At 44.8% G+C, this 20,147-nt stretch overlaps 1 protein-coding gene across 2 annotated transcripts in view; it reads left to right on the top strand.

The window, feature by feature from the left end:
* The window catches only part of HDAC8 (histone deacetylase 8), a 222,232-nt gene that overhangs the window by 178,985 nt on the left and 23,100 nt on the right, over positions 1–20,147 (top strand). Inside the window, exon 10 of one of the 2 annotated variants that reach the window (XM_045538933.1) lies at positions 18,669–18,774. The exons of the other annotated variant lie outside the window; for it this stretch is intronic. Coding sequence (XP_045394889.1) covers positions 18,669–18,774 — 106 coding nt within the window. The remainder of the gene's footprint in view (positions 1–18,668; positions 18,775–20,147) is intronic. 2 annotated transcript variants of the gene reach the window in all.

Below are 20,147 nucleotides of genomic sequence, written 5' to 3' on the forward strand. Positions count from 1 at the left end.
AGCCACCACACCCAGCTAATTTTTTGTTTCTATTTTTAGTTGTCCGGCTAATTTTTTTCTATTTTTAGTAGAGACAGGGTCTCGCTCTTGCTCAGGCTGGTCTCGAACTCCTGAGCTCAAGTGATCCTCCTGCCTCAGCCTCCCAGAGTGCTAGGATTATAGGCATGAGCCACCGCGCCCAGCTAAATATTCTTAAATGAATGAGTGAAATAAAATGAATAAACTAATGTCCTGGGAGCCCTAAATAGAGACAATTAAGATACAGGCTGCAACCTCCAGGAGCTTACAGGCTAGCAGGGGACCTAATACAAGGACATAAGCACCTATTGAATTCTGTCTCCTCTCTTCTTTCACTTCCTGCCTTCTCTCCCAGAATTTCAGACCATCCTCTGACAGTTCAACATTCCTCATTCCTCACACACATTTCTCCACTCCATCCAGGACTTCCCACTCCCCAAAAGTGGCTCATGTTCTAACATACATGTGCCCACCCTTCTGGCTGTGCTCATCCAAAATCCTGTTCCTACTAGCTGCCTGCACCTGCTGGGTGTTGTGAACATGATTAAACTAATTTTCACTAATGTACGACTCACTTCCAGACCAGTCTATGGTATATGATTTTTAAAACTTTTTGTGGGCAGGACATGGACAATGTATATGACCTAAACTTATGTACCCCCATGATGAGCTGAAATAAAAAAAAAAACAGAGTAGAAATGCAAACTTATGGGTACTGAGATCATGTACACGGAAGTGGAGCTTCTTACCAGTGAGGTGGCACAGAAGGAAGTGAAACCTGCCAAAATTTGAGAGCCCTGGAAGTCTGGGGGTGCACCTGTCTGGGGAGGGAGCCTTGGGTACCAGTGCTTATTTTTAATGTTGGGGTTTTTGTTCAAGAGTTGAAAGAGTTCTTGTCTGTACAGCAGCTGAGCTGAAAGCTTTTTCCTTTCCTCATAAAGGTTATAATTCTCTTACCTTTGCTGTGGCCCCCCTTTCACTAGAAAAATCAATTATGAAAAGTTGAGTAAGAAGATTTCCATGTTATACTGACATTCTCTTATTTAACAATCATTAGCTAATTTGTGTTATAAAAGTACAGATTGTGGCAAAACAGACCATATGTTTCCTTGGAAGAAGAGAAGAAATAGCTTAAATAAATAAATATATATTATTTCAAAAATAAAAATAAAACTTTCTGTTACAGAAACTTTCAAACATAAATAAAGCAAAGGGTATAATGAACCCCGATGTACACATCACCCAGCTTCGACAATTGTCAACATTCTACCATTCTTATTTCTGGTATCCTCCATTTTTTTCCTCCAGAATGTTAAAGCTGATCCCAGGTATCATACCATTTCACAGCTGATGGCCTGTAAATATTTCCGTATGTATCTCTAACAGATAAAGACCTTTTCTTAACCATAATACCATTATAAAACTCAACAAAATTAATAATCCCTTCATATCATCTAATACCCATCTCTGTTCAATTTTACCCAATTGTCTCAAAAATATCTTTTACATTTATTTATTCAAGTCAGGCTCCAAACAAGGCATGGGCATTAGGCATATGCTTTTTAGGCTTAAGGCTACCTGGTAGGATTTCAGTCCTCATGGAAAAGTGGGGACTAATCAGCTTGAAGCCCCTCTGGACATCCCAGATTCCCTAACCCTAGAAGCTCCAGCATGGCCTCTCCCTGGCTGGAGAAAGGAGCTAGCCATTCAAGCCCCAACCCTCTCATCAGATCTTTTTTTCTGTTCCCCGATAAGGAGTGGAAGGACTGTCGCCTTGGGGTAGGGTGGGGAGAAGGAGAAGCAGAGAAATACCTTGAAACCAGGTTTCTGTTCTACCTCCTGTCCAACCACTCGCAATTCCCACCCCCATCCTGGCGGGCCTCAGAAATATTTAGTTCAGCTGTGTAAATGTAATCGTAATTACAGCCATTCCTGGGAGCTGCTTACCATTATGTCTAATTACAGTACCGCACAATAATCATTATGTGTATCATTAAAGATGTGTCAGATTGACTTTGTCACGAATTTTATTTGATTTCAGTACTAAACAGCTCCAGTAGGCACAGACTTCAGAGCTTGTTGCTCCTGGTCCCTACTGGGGAGGAGGAGATCAGCTGTTGGCAAGTCCGCAGCTGAGCGTCCCATCCCATCCCTTTCCACCCAGCCCTGCCCCATCTCATCCCATCCCGTCCTGTCCCATCCACTGCCGGGTGTGCTGGCTGTGCTGCAGCCCAGGCCAGAGGTGCCCACCTGCCTGCCCTTACTGCATATCTGGGCTTGAGGTGGAGCAATTCACACTTACAAACAACCAAAACAACATAACCCTGCAGGCTCTGCTGGCATCAACCGCTGCTTCCCCTGTCCACAGGGATCTCAGTCAAGCTTCTTATTGACTCCATCCATGTAACATCTTCATTATTTTCCACATTTGGGGATGGGGAATGTGAAATGAGCCGATATGTCCAAAGTCATCGAGTTCATCATTAGCAGAACCAGAAGGAGAACCAGAGGCTGTGAATGGAGCTTCTGTGAGAGCCCTGGCCAGGTCAGGCTCCATCCGTTAGGCATTCCTCTCCGGTAATGGATGCATTTTCAATTTTCAAATGTACTAAACGATGCTGTCTGTGCTGCTGGGCAACTTCCTGTGAAGCAAGCACAGGAGAGTTGAAAGGTGGGTGGGAGGAGCAGCACTTTTCCAGCTTGTGTTTGTGAGCTGTGAGAGATGAGCTGAGAGCCTGGGCCAGGAAGCCACCGCAGGCCTTGCCTCATCCGTGCATCATCAGGCTATGCCTCTGCCAGCAGATTTCTTGTTGTTTGCCAGCATCAAGGTAGTCACTAATCAGGTAGACCAGTGTTGAAGAAGCATGTATAACATATCAAATCATTGCCGAATGAACCTTCCCTTTGGATCCCGTGCAGATCCAATAAATGAGTTCAGTGCATGTTTGCTCACTCATTCATTCCACCAGCCTTGATTGAGTGCCATTTTGTGTCCTGCTTTGCACTAAGAAAGCATCTTTGTGCCATATGGTTCTTGCTCCTAAGAGCTGCACTCACGGCCCAGTGGAGAAGAAGGGCATATAAACAAAGAGGCCAGAGTGGGCCAGAGGGCTGTAAAAGGCCTCGTGGAGGTACAGGGGAGGGAACGAGGAGCTCTGCCTTTGGGGAGTCAGTGAGGACTTCAAAGAGTTACATTTGAGCTGGGTCTTGAAAGCTGAGTAGGTCTACGCTGAGAAGGGAGGGCTGGGCATTCTCTGCAAAGGGAATGGTGAACGGAAAGGCAGGGAGGTGTGACAGAGCGTGAAGGAACCCAGGATCCCTTTGCAGATGTAGGGGTAACGAATTTCCATTAATGTATCTCATGGCCTTAATAATTTAAGGTCAGACCTCAAGGTGGACCATCACTCCAGTTGACTGGTTTGTCATGACCTTTGATTCCCTGCCCTGTTTTTGTGCCAGCCTTTTGGCCTTTTTGCAGTCCTCTGAACTTAGCTGAAAAGCTGATGCTGAAATATGCTATTTCATTTTTTTCATTCTACATTTTGTACCAATCACACTGGCCCACTGAATGGCTTAGCTATATGTTATTCCAGTTTTCTTGGAGCAGCAAAAGGAGGACTTTTTTCCCCTAGTGTCAAACCCAGGGAAGCAGAGCTTGCTGTGAGGAAGCATGGCACAAAATCTTTGAGGACACCTGAACTCCATGTGCTAGGCTTTTGCTGCCCCATGTCTGTTTTCTACCGAATGACGTGTTTGTTTAGCTGCAGACTGCTGTCTTCAGTAGAGGGACATTGAAACACTGTTGGTTTGAGTGTGGCAAGGTAATGAATCATCCTTGTGTGGACTCTTAAATAAACTATTAGGGGACAAGCCTAAGTGTGCCTTTGCTAATCTGTTGATGAGTGTTGGCCACAGATAAAGCCTCAAAGGGGCCCAACAGCCACAAGTTAGAGCTTTTGTAATGAAAGTGAAACGCCTTTCATTTGTCTAGCCTCTAGAGCTTTTCATAAAATTTCTTTCTGTGATCCTCACATACAACCCTTTAAGGTTGGCAGGGTGGAAATTCGTGTCCCCATTTGATCAATGTGGAGACTGAGACTTGAAGGGTTAAATGATTCCAAGTGGTTCCAGTGTTAGTGGAAACCAAGCCCCTGCTCACAGTGCTGGGGCGCTTTCCTGCTGTCCGGTGCTGCCTACTGCTGAGCCAGCCTTTACCTGGGTGGCACTCACACACTTACAGGACAGCTGGCCACACCAGGACAGCACCAATCTATGACTGTAGAACGACTGTGGAACGGGCTCCCTGCTATGTTCGCAGTACCCTTGCCCTCAGAAGTACCTCCGGATGTTTGCCATGTTGGCACCAAACTAGAATAGTAGATAAAGAGTAATAAAGAGCTACCTTGGAGAGCAAATACCCCTCCAAGATATGTCATTTACTCCCTTCTTACCAGCAAGATCAGGTTCAACCTGCATAAATCCATTTTAGTGTATTTTAATTGCTTGTAAACTAAGTGTTTCCTGAATATGTCACTGACCATGAATAATTAGAATCATTTCAGTGATTGGGTTTTCAAAAGTGAATGGGAGAACAGACAAAAGGGGGCTGCTTAGAAGCGAAATTCATTTGTTAAAGCATGAGTGGGTGAGTGGGAGCGTTGTCTCAGCCTTCTCCAGTTTTGTTTTGGTTTTTTTTCATGATGTCACCAGAGCTGCCTGTTTTTCAGCTACTCTGGCTGCCCTTCATCTTTTATGCATCTCTCACGTTAAGTAATGCCACCTGCTGACCGGGCCCAACTGGCCACATATCAGAGTCATTCATTCACCCAGCAAAAATATATGGAGCGCCTACTATGTGCCGGGCCCATACCAAATCTTGGGGATAAAAAAAGAATAAGGCCCAGTCCCCGCCCTTGAGGTGAACACTGCCCAGTCGAGGAAACAGGCACATAAACAAACAGTTACGGCTGGGCGTGATGGCTCATGCCTGTAATCCTAGCCCTCTGGGAGGCCGAGGCGGGAGGATCGTTTGAGCTCAGGAGTTCGAGACCAGCCTGAGCAAGAGCAAGACCCCATCTCTACTAAAAAAATATAGAAAGAAATTATCTGGACAGCTAAAAATATATATAGAAAAAATTAGCTGGGCATGGTGGCTCATGCCTGTAGTCCCAGCTACTCGGGAGGCTGAGGCAGAAGGATCCCTTTAAGCCCAGGAGTTTGAGGTTGCTGTGAGCTAGGCTGACGCCATGGCACTCTACTCTGGGCAACAGAGTGAGACTCTGTCTCAAAAAAAAAAAAAATTAAAAAAAAACCAGTTACACTAAGACGTGTAAGAGCTAGAATAGAGAGGTCAGCTGTGAGCTGTGGGAACACAGAGGAGAAACTTACTGCACCTGGGGGAGCTGGGAACAGCACAGCAGAAAGGCAACATTTAGCAGGGGCTCAAGGGAGGCAAAACAGTTGACCAGATAAAGAGGAGTGGGAAGAGACAGCACACGTCAGTGTGGCTACAGATTAAGGGCTATAGCAGAGACCATTGTGAGAGATAAGGCTGGAGAAGTCGGTTGGGCCAGACTGAAGGCCTTTGTCGTCCTTCAGAGTTTGGACTCGGTCCTATAGTCAGTGGGGAGCTGACCACGGTTTTTAAGCAGGGGGAATGACATGATCAGATCTGAATTTCTGATGGAAAACTCGGCAAAGGAGGGAAGACAGGGAAATCAGCTAGAAGCTGACTCAGAATGCATGACTTGATTTTGCTTTATCGTCCCTCTGGACTACAGGAGCTCCTTGCCTGCATGTCTATTACAGCACTTGCTACAGAGTATTATAATTGCTCGTTTGCACAGCTGTTTCTCCATCCACTCCTTGAGGGCAGGGGCTAAGTCTCACTCATCTGTGGCCAGAGCTGGTACACAGGAGTGCTCAGGAAATGCTGGTATCACATGAATGAGTGAACAAATGAATCAATAGGTTGTAAGCAAACACAACTCCAGTTTGCCCCCAAGTAACCTCTCTGATGGATATATTAGAGATAAATCCTACTCTGATAGAGTATCAAGTCTTTCCATGGCTTTTTCCTTCTCTCTGCCAAGCCCGTCAATCTGTCATTGTCCATCATGAAAGAAAGATACATTATTCAGAGAAGACAAGAAAGTTGCTTACACAGCTGTGTGGGTGCTGGTTTTGACCCAGTACTCTGTTCTGTCTCTGTGAATTAATTTTTGATAACTTGTTTAGAATGTATCTTCATTGTCCTCGTTCTGCTTCTTCTGCATTTTGTGCCTTCTCTTTCCTGTTTAAATCTTACCCATCCCTCAAGGCCAGTTCAACTGCCTCCCATCTCCTCCATGAAGCCTTATCCATTACCCAGCCCCCACATTCAGAATTAAGAATTCCCTTAGCCCTAGAGAAATGATTCACCTCTGACATTCCTCCCATCATAGTTACTCCTGTACCTGTCTGCACTCCCTACTAGACTGTAAAAGATTGTATCTGCTTCATCATTGTCTCCCTAGCACCTACCATGCTACATCCTGCCCCAGCAGATAACCAGTAAGTATTTTCAAATATAGGTTAAGCATCCCAAATCCGAAAATCCAAAATGCTCCAAAATCTAAAACTTTTTGAGCACCAACATGATGCTCAAAGGAAATGCTCATTGGAGCATTTCAGATTTCAGATTTTTGGATCAGGGATGCTCAACCAGTATATATAAAGCAAATATTCCAAAATCTGGAAAAATCCAAAATACTTCTGATCCTAAGCATTTCAGATAAGGGATACTTAACCTGTAATCCCTAAAACATAGTGCTAGCTATCAGGCTGTGCCCTGAGAGATAATGCCATTCTTGGGAGTGCCCTATGCTTCTTTCTACCTTCTTGCACACAGTTAGATACGTTTTTCTTTGTTTGACAAATATTGAGAAAAAAATTATTGTTCATCAAACAGTGAGAATATCACAGAGATGGAGATCCTCTAAACCATGTCATTTTAGGTATTTTGAAAGCACAAAATCCATTGCCTCTAAACAAAGCACAAGCACGTTAACCCATTCAGGGTTGTAAGTACAAATCTTTGCTGAGGAGCTTATTACATGTTGGGACTCACCTGTGGTGCTGAGTGAACAAAAAAGAAGATGAGCATTCTCTTTGGAAATACTTATGCAGAATTAGCTCTACTTGGAACACATTAAGCATAAAGTACTGAAAATTCAAGTTTTCCAGGTGGAAATGTCTATCAAACAATTATAAACGCAAGTCAGATCCTGGGGACAAACTGACTGGACCCAGAAATGTAGGATCTCTACACAGACATGATTAAAACAGCAACAGAGAATGTGAACTCTTGCAGAGAGAAAGAAAAAGGCTGATGGTCCAACCTAGGGCACCTACATTTCAGAGACAGATGAAGGAAGAGGATCCAGGGAAGGTGACTGAGAAGGAACAGGGAGACCAGTGGTGATGAGGGGAAGATAGTGTCAAAAAGAAGGGCGTGGTTAATAACATGCACTGGAGAGATATCAAATAGGATGAGTGATAACTGAAACGAAGACCTTAGGTTGGGCAATTAGGAGGTCACCCTTGGTCTCCTAAAGCAGGAATAGCAATTATAGGGCACATATGACTACATCCCTCCAGTCCCCACACTGCCTACTGTGTACTCCTGTGGATACATTACAAATTGATCATGGCACACTTTCCCACTGAACCTAGACACAGCCTTGGAATTCTTCTCAACACAGTAGTCCAAGCAGCTGCTACCAATCAGAGTTGCCAACAAGCTGAAATCTCTTTGCCATCTCCATTCTAAAAAATGGCTCAATGGAGATGTGGAGAAGAAGCCAGACTGCCATGGGTAGACATGTCTGAGGCAGTCAAGGTGGTGAAGAAAAGAGAGATTTCAAGAAGTCTAACAATAAAAGGATTGAGAGAAGGCAGTTTCTTGGAATAGTATAAGGATCATGCCAAGGCAATACTTACTAATCCTCCAGTAGAATCAGTTTTCAAAGTCATCTTAGTGCTTGTCCAGCAACAAACCAGGTAAAGCAATAGCCGTGTACTCTCCCTTCTTCCATCCCCACCCTTGGCTTAAGGAAAATTCGATGTGAAAAAGCTTCATATGTAGGCTTGTTTCCAAAATATTCATTTGATTAGCAGAGACATATGGTATAACCACAGTTGGCCCTGCACATATTTATGACGGAGGAATTCTCTCTAATAGTGGAAATTTGAAGATCAACAGTGATGTGGAGAAGGTATTAGTCTTGGCCAGGGCCCTTCCCCAAGCCCCCTGAAACCACACCCTGAAGGAAAACATGGGCCTGCAGGGAGACTCCTAGTGAAGTGACAGCCACCCTGCCTTTGTCTCTCCTGCCTCCTCCTCTGTACTTCCTTCCTCCCCTCCCCAGTCTAACCCACCCCCCATTTTCCTCTCCTCTCCTCCTTTCTACCACCTCTGTCCCCCTGCCTGTCTTTCCCACCACTTCCAATTTGTCATTTCTTCCTCCTCTCTTCCATTTTTTTAGTCACTTTTACTTGGGATCCTTCTCCTCTTGGTCTCTCTGCCCCTCTTCTGGTTTCAGGGTTTTTGGATATAGGGTAAGCTCTTCAGAATTCACCCTCATTTGGTCCTCAAGGGCATTTGTAAGGAAATCCGGTTTTACTACTGTCCCTTACATTAAGAACTCCATTTCTCTGTATAGTTGATAAAGTACAAGAACAATAATATCTAGCATTTAATAATAACATTTACCAAGCACTTACAATGAGCCAGACACTGTTCTAAGTTCTTTACATGAATTGACTCATTTATTGTTAGAACAGAACCCTATAAGGTAGGTTCTGTTATTATCCTCATTTTATAAACAAGAAAACCAAGGCACAGAACAGTTAAGCAACCTGCCTAAGGTCACACAGCTAGTAAATGGTAGAGCAAAGATTTAGGGCTCATCCCATATGACTCCAGAAATCTCAGTCTTTAACCACTATGTTATTGCTTCATTATGTAGTGGAAAGCCCACTGGGCTGAAAGTCCAAAGCCATTGATTCAAGTTCACATCTGTTACTATGTTACGTAGTATTAGCATCATAATCTTGGGCAAGTCACCTAACTTGCCCAAAATCATAATGCATTTTATTGTACTCTAACCAATACCACACAGTTTAGCTTGCATTTATTCCTCTACGTTTCCTGTAATTATATGAAATATCTTTCTCTCTATATTTAGTTATTATCTCCTTGAAAGCAGTTACCAGACCTTATTCTTTTTTTGTATTCAGCTTGCCACCAGGGCCTAGAATGATGCTCAGTACCCAATAGAACATGTTCCCATGTGTGTGCAGGTATACACACACACACATACACACACACACTACTGTGGATTAGCTAACAGGAAAACTAATTAGATGATATACAAAAGGACTATACATATGTGTTCACAAAGCCTTTAAGTACTTTAGCTGATGAAATAAGACTTGTTAATATTGAGCATATTCTTAAATATAATTGATGCTCAAGTAAGATAACATTTCCCTGGTTTAGCTGATTATTTTGCTTAATAATCTTTTTTTATGCCAATAGTTAAATACCATTAAAACATCTGAATAATAAAGCTATTGCAATGCCCTCATCATTCACTCATTCATTCACTCAATCAGTTCTTGGTACAACTATGCACTGGTGTATAAGCCTCACCATCAAGCAGTTCCTAAGTACCAACTCTGTGTTCAAGAGGTAAGATGAGTTCCACGGGTGGGATATGGATGTAGTGTAGACAGTATACCAGGTTTCCATTCCAGCAACTAAGAATTCACTTTTTCTGCCATCCTTATGTCCACCTCCACATGTAACATCTTATCTCCAATAGCCCATATCTCCCTGACCTTTTGGTCATGTTCTGGATGCCCTTAATCCTCCATCCTCCTGCCTGCTAGCAATACCTTTGATGTGCCACTTCCTGCCGGTTCAATCCAACAACTAATGGAGTTATTATTTTTGTTTGTGTTGTAAAGCCACAGCAATAAAATTTACTCCCAATAATACCACTGCAATTTTATGTCCTTAAAATGTACCATAAATGACATATGTAATAACTGAATTTCCTGTAAACAAAAATGTTTTTCTGGGAAAAAGAGGGCTTTTTTGTTTCCATCATGGTTGGGCCCATGTTCTTTGATGAAGTAATTGATGATATAGGAGAAGTGGAGAACCATCATTATGGTTCAAAGTGCTAGTGCCGTGTTATTCTGGCTGTGATGAGTTCTGTTCAAAGTGCACTTCAGGACAAGAAATGCTCTTCCTGGCCAGGGCTCACATTACAGTCACAGGCACAACTCCCCCAACTAAAGACGGAGTAAAGCCCCAGGGGTCTGTAAAAGAGATTGGCACTGACCTTGGGCTTGTCCTGATAGAATCAAATATAATTTTTAGGGAAAGGTCGACTTTGAGTTAACAATAACAAATTTGAGCGCTGCTTGGAATATTATAGAAAAGGGGCTGGACAGAAGCAGAATCATTGTATCCCCAACTGACTAGGAGAGAAGGAGGCTGCTTTAGCCGCCGGGCCATATTGCCAGCATGGCAGATGTATGACTTTAAGCATCTTCCTTATACTGCTTCTCATCCCTAAGGTCCCAGGAGATTTCACTTTACTATTCTCTTTCTTCCACTCCACTTGCTCTTTTTCCTTCTATTCACTGATATTTTTATCCCCTGACTACCTTCTAAATGTAGACCTTCCCCTTAATTTTTTACCTTAGTCCTCAGCCAATTTTTAGTTTTAAATTTCATGCTTCAAATTTGTATTATGTATGTTAAGTACTACATAAACTTTAACATGACCTCACTGCCACAAACCATCATCACATATCCAGCTACTTGTTAGACATTGTGACCCAGATGCCCTCCTGTCATCTCAAACCCAACTAAACCCAAACCCATCATCTTCCCTTAGTTAGACTTGCTCTTCCTGCTAACTTACCTCAGCTTTTGTCAGTGGCACTGAGATTCTCCCATTCACCCAGACTCAAAATCTAGGAGTGAACTTCAATTTCTCTCTGCTCTCTTTTTTCCTCCACAGCCACCCAGTTGCCAAGTCCTGCTGAGTCTACCTTCACACTGTCTCTTTCCTGTCCACTCTATCCCCACAGCAGTCACCCTGGTTCAAGCCCTGATTGCCCCCTTGGACTACTGCAGGTGCCTCCACACTGGTCACTCGGCCTCTCTGTGCTGTTCCCAGTTCTCATAAGGCACAGCTCCAGTCCTGACCCTGCCCCAGTGCCTGTCATATCAAGTCCTGTCTCCTCAACATGGGAGTCAAGGCTTCCCATGCTCTCCTTCTCCAACTTTAGCCCACTTACAGCATTTGCTGGTTCCCAAACTTGTCCTTCAATCTCTTTCCTCCTCTGACTACCCCCACCACACACACCCCATCCCTGTCTGTCTGCAATCACCCCCATCCTTCAAGGCCCTAATTCTCCCTACTGAATGTGGATCTCCTCAAAATCCCAATCGCATTTTATTTCATTCATCAACAAACATGAATTGAAGGCTGGGCACAGTTGCTCACGCCTGTAATCCTAGCACTCTGGGAGGCCAAGGCGGGTGGATCTTCTGAGCTCAGGAGTTCGAGACCACCCTGAGCAAGAGTGAGACCCCGTCTCTACTAAAAATAGAAAGAAATTATCTGGCCAACTAAAATATATGTAGAAAAAATTAGCCGGGCATGGTGGCGCATGCCTGTAGTCCCAGCTACTCGGGAGGCTGAGGCAGTAGGATCGCTTAAGCCCAGGAGTTTGAGGTTGCTGTGAGCTAGGCTGATGCCACGGCACTCACTCTAGCCCAGGCAACAAAGCGAGACCCTGTCTCAAAAAAAAAAAAAAAAACATGAATTGAGCACCTGTTATTTCCCAGGCCTTATGCTAGGAGCTGTGGGTAATATAAATATGAAGAAAACAGTATTCTTCCCTTCTGCATCTCTGTCTAATGGGCCAGAAGGACAGACATAACTAACTCTAAATCCTTATTAGGCTGTCTCTGATTCCTATCCTATGGACTCTTTCCCTCAGCCTGCAAATATACTTAAGACCCTACCACCTTAAAACACCCTCTCTAGCCTAGCCCCACCCCTGTATCAAACTCCTTGAAAAAAGAAAAGCAGTGTACACTAGTCCCCACCCCCTCATCTGCAATTTCACTTTCTTTGGTTTCAGTTACCCATGGTCCATCATGGTCTGAAAATATTAAATGGAAAATTCCAGAAATAAAAACAACTTGTAAGTTTTAAATTGTGCACCATTCTGAGTAGCATAATGAAATCTCATGCTGTCCTGCTCTGTCCTGCCTGGGACGTGAATCATCCCTTTGTCCAACGTCTCCCCACCATTAGTCACTTGGTAGCTGTCTCGGTTATCAGACTGACTGTCATGGTATCGCAGTACTTGTGTTCAAATTACCCTTATTTTACTTAATAATGGCCCCAAAGCACAAGAGTAGTGATGTGGAAATTCAGATATGCCAAAGAGAAACCATAAAGTGCTTCCTTTAAGTGACAAGTTAAAAGTTCTCGACTTAATAAAGAAAGAAAAAAATCGTATGCTGAGATTGCTAAAGTGTACTATAAGAATGAATCTTCCGAGCCAGGTATAGTGACTCACACCTGTAGTCCCCAGCTACTTGGGAGGCGGATGTAGGAGGATCCCTTGAGCCCAGGACTTAGAGGTTACAGTGAGCTATGATGATGCCACTGCACTCCAGCCTCGATGACAGAGCGAGACCCCCATCTCTATAAAAAAAAGTAGAAATAAAAAAAAGAACAAATCTTCTATCCATGAAATCACAAAGAAGGAAAAAGAAATTTGTGCTAATTTTGCTGTTGCACCTCATACTCCAAAAGTTATGGCCACAGTGCATGATAAATGCCTAGTTAAGAAGGAAAAGGCATTAACTTTGTGGGTGGAAGACACAAACAAAAAAGTGTTCTGATTGACCACAGTCAGGTTCAGTAACATCCACAGTTTCAGGCATCCACAGGGGATCTTAAAAACGCATCCCCTGCACATGAAGGGGGACTACTGTGTTCTCATCATTCTCACCTCCAATTCCTCCCAGCAGAATCTTCAGCCCACTCCAGTCAGGCCTCTGTCCACACTCTCCACTTCCTTTGCTGCGGCAAAGGTCTCCTTCCAGCCGACATATCAGAAGACACTTTTCAGCCCTCCTCTTCTTTAACCTCTCTGCAGATTTCAAATTGCTGCCAGAACTGTTTCCACTTCCCCTCTGCCCACCTCTGAGGTGTTGCTCTTCCCCATGATTCTGTCCTTGCCTCTCCTCTCTTCTCACTGTGGAGTAAGCTGCCCTCCGCCCCACCAGCCATGGCAATCTCGTCCGATTCCCTGGCTTTATGTCGTTGGTAACTCCCAAATCTGTATCACATATCATGTTGAAGGCTCAATCTCTCTCCTCAATGAGGCCTGCTATCATACAGACCACTAGATCATCAGAATCCTGATGCTCAACATGCCCCCGACGGAACTCCCCCATCGCACACAGACACCCTACCCCCAAACCTTCTCCTCCACCTGTATCCCTCATCCTGCTCACGCTCCTCCCACACAGCCAGAAATCCTTGCCTCTCCCCTCTTCCATACTCCCCACATCCAATTCACTGTCTAGTCCTATCAATGCTATCTTTGAAGGTTTTCTCTCTCTTCATTCCTCCCACAGCCATCCTGGTTCAAGCCCTATTACCACTCCTCAGGGCTATAGCACTAGCCTTCTAACTTGTATCCCTACTTGCATTCCTCCCTTCAAATTCCAGTACATTCTCCACACTGTAGCCACTGAGCCCTCTACAATGCACAGCTGACCTGTTCATTCCTTCATTTAAAAGTTTGCAATATCTCCCCCAAACTTCCACTCACTTACTCCACGAATATTTGCCACCTACTAGGTGCAAGCACTGTTTTGGGAACTGACAATGGAGCAGGGAACAAAACAATGTTTTGTCTTCATGGAGCTTCTAGTCTGGGATAAGTCCAAGTGCTTTAGCAGGGCCTACCACGAAACGCATGCCTGCCTCCTAGCCACATCTAATTCACTTTGGTGCCTAAAATGTGCTGTGCTGTTTCATACTCCCTGCCTTTGGCCAGGCTCTGTTAGGGATCCCTCCCCTCTACCCCCCACAGTCGCTTCTTCTGGGGTAGTTTATAGGCTACAGTAGCTGGTGCTGATCTCCAGAATGACCTGAGTTCAAATCTCAGCTCTGCACGTACCAACTGTGTGACTTCTGTCAATTTATCTGACCCTTCTGTGCTTTAGATCTTCATCTTCAAATGGAAACAATAATAGTACTTACCATATGGGTTGGTTGTGAGAATTTACTTAGTCCATTAAAAGTGCTTGCATACTTTAGGTACCTGACACATAATAGGCCACTAATTAACTGTTATTAACTGTTAACTGTTATTACTATGATTTTTAATATTAGTATTATTATACCACTCATCACACTGCTCTGTAACAATCCTTCCTATTAAGCATGCCTTATTGTCTTTGTACCCCAGTGACTAACCTAGTCAGGCACATAGTAGGTACTCACTAAGTGTTGAGCCAAGGATTAAATAAATGATTGGCCTGGCTGGTTCGGGTTTGTGGCTTGATTTCCTGTGACTAAACATAGTTATGGAGGAATAACAGCAAACTTGAGGCTTCTTCTGAATATCTTTTTGACCAAATACTAATTGTATACCATTGTCATTGTGTGAGCAAGAGCTGGAGATGAGTGAGCGAGAAAGTAGTGTTGAGTTAGGCTGGACGGAGCTGGAGCTATTGGGGTTGAGAGGGGACCGTCTACCCTAAAGTAGCCATGACCTTCCACACCCATCCTCTGCCCCATCTCCTACTTTACTTTTGCGCCCTTCCCAGGACCATGTTCCCCTCAAAAGTGTATAAACTGAAACTCAAAAAGCAAAAGGAGTGCTGAGGGGGAAAGGGGAAAGGGTGAAGAGGGGTTAGCACCGCCCTTCTTCCTTTTCTAAGATCAAAGCCAACGTTTTCCCTTGAAGGTCGGCTGGCCTCTTTCATCCCCTGCTCCACCTGTCTGGGAACGGATTGCTGCTTGCCCATTTTCTTTCCTCTTCAGGGCTGGAGGGTAGTTTCAGGGTGGGGCCTCAAGCTATTTCTAGTACTGGCCAAATCCCTCCACCCCAACATCTCTTTTGCGTTACGTGATCATATTTCCTTTCCACCTCACCAGTCAGTAACAAGTGGCAGGACTGTAGGGTGGGAAACTATGAGAGAAGTCAGTTTCTCCACAGGCCTTAGGCTGAGTTAATGGCTCAAGCAAGTGGGGAGGGACACTGGAGCCGCTGGGCTTGATCTGGCAGAAGGAACAGGCTCTTCTTTCTAAATCTCAGCCCCAAGCACTTCACCTGACATCCCTCAGGGTATGAATGAGTCACATGGTTAGGCAAGGGCCTCTTGCCCCAGGAGAAGGGAATTCACATTTATTTTCTATTTATTTATTTATGGGAATTCACATTTATCGAAGTCTTACTATGTGCCAGGCCCTGTGCTAGGCCCTTCTGTAGATGTTCTCACTAGTTTCTAACAACCCAACAGGTCAGCATTTAGCATCCCTTGAATAGAAATGATGAACAAAAGTTAAGAAGCTTACCCAAGGCACACAGCTAAATTCAGGCCCCAAAATCCAGCTCTCCGTAACTTTAAAGCTAGTGCACTTTCCACTTCATCATGCTGCCTCGAGAGTCTAGAAAAGCTTTGGATGCTATGGGTTGACTCTTTGAGTTATTCCACACAATTAACTGAACAGCCAGCTAAACCCTTGGTGAATTAATTTAATTCAACATACATTTAAGGGAAGCATGATGACTTGAGTCTGACTATACAGGGTATGCAAAGAGAACAGAACACAAGTTTCTGCTTTTGCAGAGTTCCTACTCCAGTATAAAAGATTTAACAAGTGTAAAAATAAAAAATATAACACAGAAACAGAGTAATGCCATGACAGAGCCAGAGAGGGGAAACAGGCTACCACCTTTGCCTTAGATACAGCCCCAAGCAGAGCCTCCCAAGGCTGGGGCCAGCCAGCTGCCATGTGGAACTGGCTGACAACAGGGACTTTCTTTAACCATCTGAGTCTCCTAGCCTAATAGTGCAAATAAGCACGACCTGGGAATAATATTTGATTGGCAAATGTGGGTAGAAGTTTAGGAACCCAGAATTGGCTATTACCTGCATCCAACCTGCTTTAGCAAAGAATGGGTTATTTATGACTTTGCCCACTGTATGGTTCAGTTAGTTAAAGCCAGGCACTAATGAAGCCAGGACAAGAGGCTTAATCCCAACAGACCCGAGTTCTGTCACATGGCAGTCAGTCCTGGCCCCAGCTGACCATCTTGCAACCATGTGCTCTTGATCAGTGAGGGGACTAAAGTAGGACAGTGTGGGTAGACACATAGTAGGCACTCACAAGGGAGGACATGTTATTCCAAACAGTCCTAAGCAAGCAGCTCATGGCATGCCCTGCTGATAGAGGATCAGCAGTGTCATCTTCGCATATGGAGGCAGAACATTCCCTCTTCCTATACTTCAGCTAGGCACCATGCCCCTGATTTTTATAGCACTTTGATGCCAAGGGTTCAGGTCTCCCAGAGGGGCTGCTTCACTGCAGCTGCCTTTCTTCTGCTGTGCTCTCTAAGCCTGTCTTTCCACTCCCATGAAATGAGTGCACCACTTGATATGCTCTGGAGAAGAGGCCGCCTAAAGACAGAGCACCACACCTGTTTGAAGCCTTCTCTTCCAGAGCCAACCCCACAAGGTCCTCAGGCTTGAACTGAGGGGACTTCCTTGGCTAAAAATACAAGCCTCTCAAGTTTCTTTAAGCATGACTGAGGTGGGGGGTGGTTATGGATGTGTCCCCCAGGTAACCCCTCTTGTCTGTTCCACGTATGGGTTTGGTAAAGATGATCTTTACTCAAGGCCTTTTTCTCTCTCTAGAACTCAGGGCTTCAGGCATCAGAGAGTAATAACTCCAGCAGAAAGAACCTAAGTCCCTCTCTCCATCTAGGTCAGTACACACACACACATACACACACACACACACACACGTGCATGTGTGCACACACGCAAAGGGCAGTATAAGCATTGACACGGTCTTGAACATTTTCCTTTCAATTAAATGTAGAGTTTTCTGTCGTGGATGTGCAAAAGCCATCTCTCCATAAAATTACTCCCATGGATCCCACAAAGACACTGTTAGAATCCCTAGAAATTGTTCCATAACATCTCCCACGGTGCCAGATGTACATCTAGACTCTTAACAAGGATAATTTGGTGGCAATGGCAATAACCCTGGATTATTTTTAAGAAGCTCTTTGAATAGCATCAAAGTCATGACATATCCAGATCCCTTTTCTCATGCCCTCTGGACCACTTTTTTTCATGGAAGTTGAATTTCCCTGATTTACTTCCCACCTAACAATATCACTATTGAAAGCACATAATGTTAAGGACCATATGCTCCCTCTCCAGAGAGTGTGCACAAATACTATTTCTGTTAAAAACTAAACAGAAATAGTAGCTTTGCATATTTCCCATTCAAAGACTTATCTCAATTGAATGATTCCCTTTGTCATAGAGTGTTTTTCCCTAAGTGGGCCCTACCAGAGAAGCTGAATCAGATATTGTGACTTACCAAAGGTCACAAGGAGTCATCTAGACAGCTAGAAATAGAATCCACAAACCTTTATTTTGATTCCCTGAGTTTAAAAACAAATAAACTCTACTGAAGAGAAAGGGAAACTAAAGTAGAGAAGCTAGACTTGTTTGCCATTCCTGGGCCAGGGAATTCAAGGCAACCAAAGCTGCCATGGTCTGCGAGGACCAAGGAGATGAGTAAGACACCGGGGCTGCCTGCCTTCAGGAAGCTTGGAATCCAGTAGGGGGAAATCAGATCACTGCTGAAAAATCTCTGTCCAATGCAGAATGTGCTTTTGAACACCTAAAGGACCCCAGAGGAGGTCTCATCCATCTTTACAGCCCCCGTTGCAGCCAGCACAGTGACCTGCATGTGACATGCAGGCAAGCACTGTCTATTTGAACAAGGGCCCTGAGAGAAGTACCAACAGAATGCTCTGAGGGTTGGGGGAGAATGAGGGACAGCTTTGTGAAGGAGGGGACACTTGAGCTGCACCTGGAAAGATGGGGAGGTTTCTCACAGGCAGCAGAGACTGGGGGAGGGCCTTTGCAGGCCCCAGGAAAGAGCAATGGCAAAGATACTAAGAGAAGACAAAGCATGGTGGGATGGGGGGGAGCACCAAGCAGTCTAATGTGGCCAGAGAACAGGGCAGCAGTGAGAGTTAAGGTTGGGGAGAAAAGTTGAGACCTGAGCAGAGAGACCTTTGGACAGCAAGCTAAAAAATTTCCCAGTGGACCGTCATTGAAGGTCTGAACAGGGGGAGTGATACCACCAGGGCAGGGCTTCCTGCTATGTCATCCTGCTCTGCCCAAGCCCGCCTCCCTCGCCTTGTCAGTAGTGGCGAGTTTCTTTTGATTGTCCTGTTTGTATGTGGTTGGATTGGAGGTTTTATGTGCTTTAGTTTGTTTTTTGGCCTTTCCCTTTTCCTTACAGTTTTTCACAGCATATGGTCCTGATTATGTGCTGGAAATCACGCCAAGCTGCCGGCCAGACCGCAATGAGCCCCACCGAATCCAGCAAATCCTCAACTACATCAAAGGTGAGCACCACTCCTCGAGGCCTGCCCTCCTTGTTCCACCCAGTTCGTGGTGGCCCGTCAGTGGGGGCATCCTCAAATACCATTTGTCTTTTGGTGACTTATTGTTTCACTGACTTGGAAAGGAAATCTCTTCTTGGCTTGACAGCTTGTAGTTGGAATTCTACACTGGCCACTCTGGTTGGGATTGTCATTTGGCTGGCTAATGTCACCTTCAGAAGGACAAAAGGTTCAACTTCAGGCACCTCCAGAGGAAAACCAGTTCTAAAGTACGCCCTAGGTCCCTTTTTCCTTCAAAAGGCCAACGGTGAAGCCCTCGTTAAGATGAGGGAAGTTCAAGTCGATTCAGATTTGGAGGGGCTTGGGGAGGCTCGCACACATCTTGTTCCAGTATGTGTGGTTCCTTGGTCTGGTAGGGCCTTGAGAGACTGTAGAACTATAACAAGTAGTCAGGGACTCTGATGCCCTGGGAGTAGGCTCCACTGTGTCATCCAGAGCAATAGAGCCCAGGCTGTTGCCCTATCCTCCTTCCCTTCCCTAAGGCTGCCCTGGAATCATTCTGGCCTCAGGGTAGAGAGGAAGTGACAGTCGCCAGGATATTGCCCTCTTGATCCCACTGTCCACTGGCTGCTTGCGGTCACTGCCCTCGGCTCTCCAGTAGGGCCCCACTCCCAACTCCAGCTGCTGCTTCACAACTCACTTCATCTACCATTCATGTTAAGTCTTTTGGGCACCCAGTTTTCTGTTTGAATTTGTATGTACATGTGTGTGGTTTTTTTTGGCTCCTATAGTAATTATTTGCCAGAGTTAAGAAGCCAAGGGTATCATATTGCCCATCCTGGAGAGTGAAATTCCCATGTTTATTCATAAAATGACCAAGATACCACCAGTTCTCTTACCTTTGACTCCCTCATTAGAATATAATCCAACATGAAAGGGAGGTCTGTTCTATACTGGAGTTAGTCCAAGGGAACACACTGTGTCCTGAGGGTCTTTGCTGAGGGTTATGTTAAGACCCCTATCTAACTAGCAGGGCCCAGTCTGTAGCAATAGCAAAGTCTCCATGTCCTGGGTTCCTTTCACCAGAGAAAATTTTCTAAGCTAATAAGTCATAGACTCTTAAGGTTATACTCACAGCATTGCTTGTTGCCCCTTCTGAGGTGTTCCATGCCCCTCAGCCTTCTCCCAACCCTACAGTTTCAAGCCACCTCCCTCCAGCCTCTCAATGACTACCGACCACCCCACAAGTCCTCACTTCCTAACCAAATCCTCCTCCCTTGTCCAACCGTTAAGGCCTTCAGAATCCTTAAAAATCCAAAATGGAAGTTCCTGGCCCTTCTCCAGTCCTTTTCACTGTGCCACAGCCCTGATGAACA

The sequence above is a fragment of the Lemur catta genome, chromosome X (genome assembly GCF_020740605.2).
Source record: "Lemur catta isolate mLemCat1 chromosome X, mLemCat1.pri, whole genome shotgun sequence".
Taxonomy (NCBI): Eukaryota; Metazoa; Chordata; class Mammalia; order Primates; family Lemuridae; genus Lemur; species Lemur catta.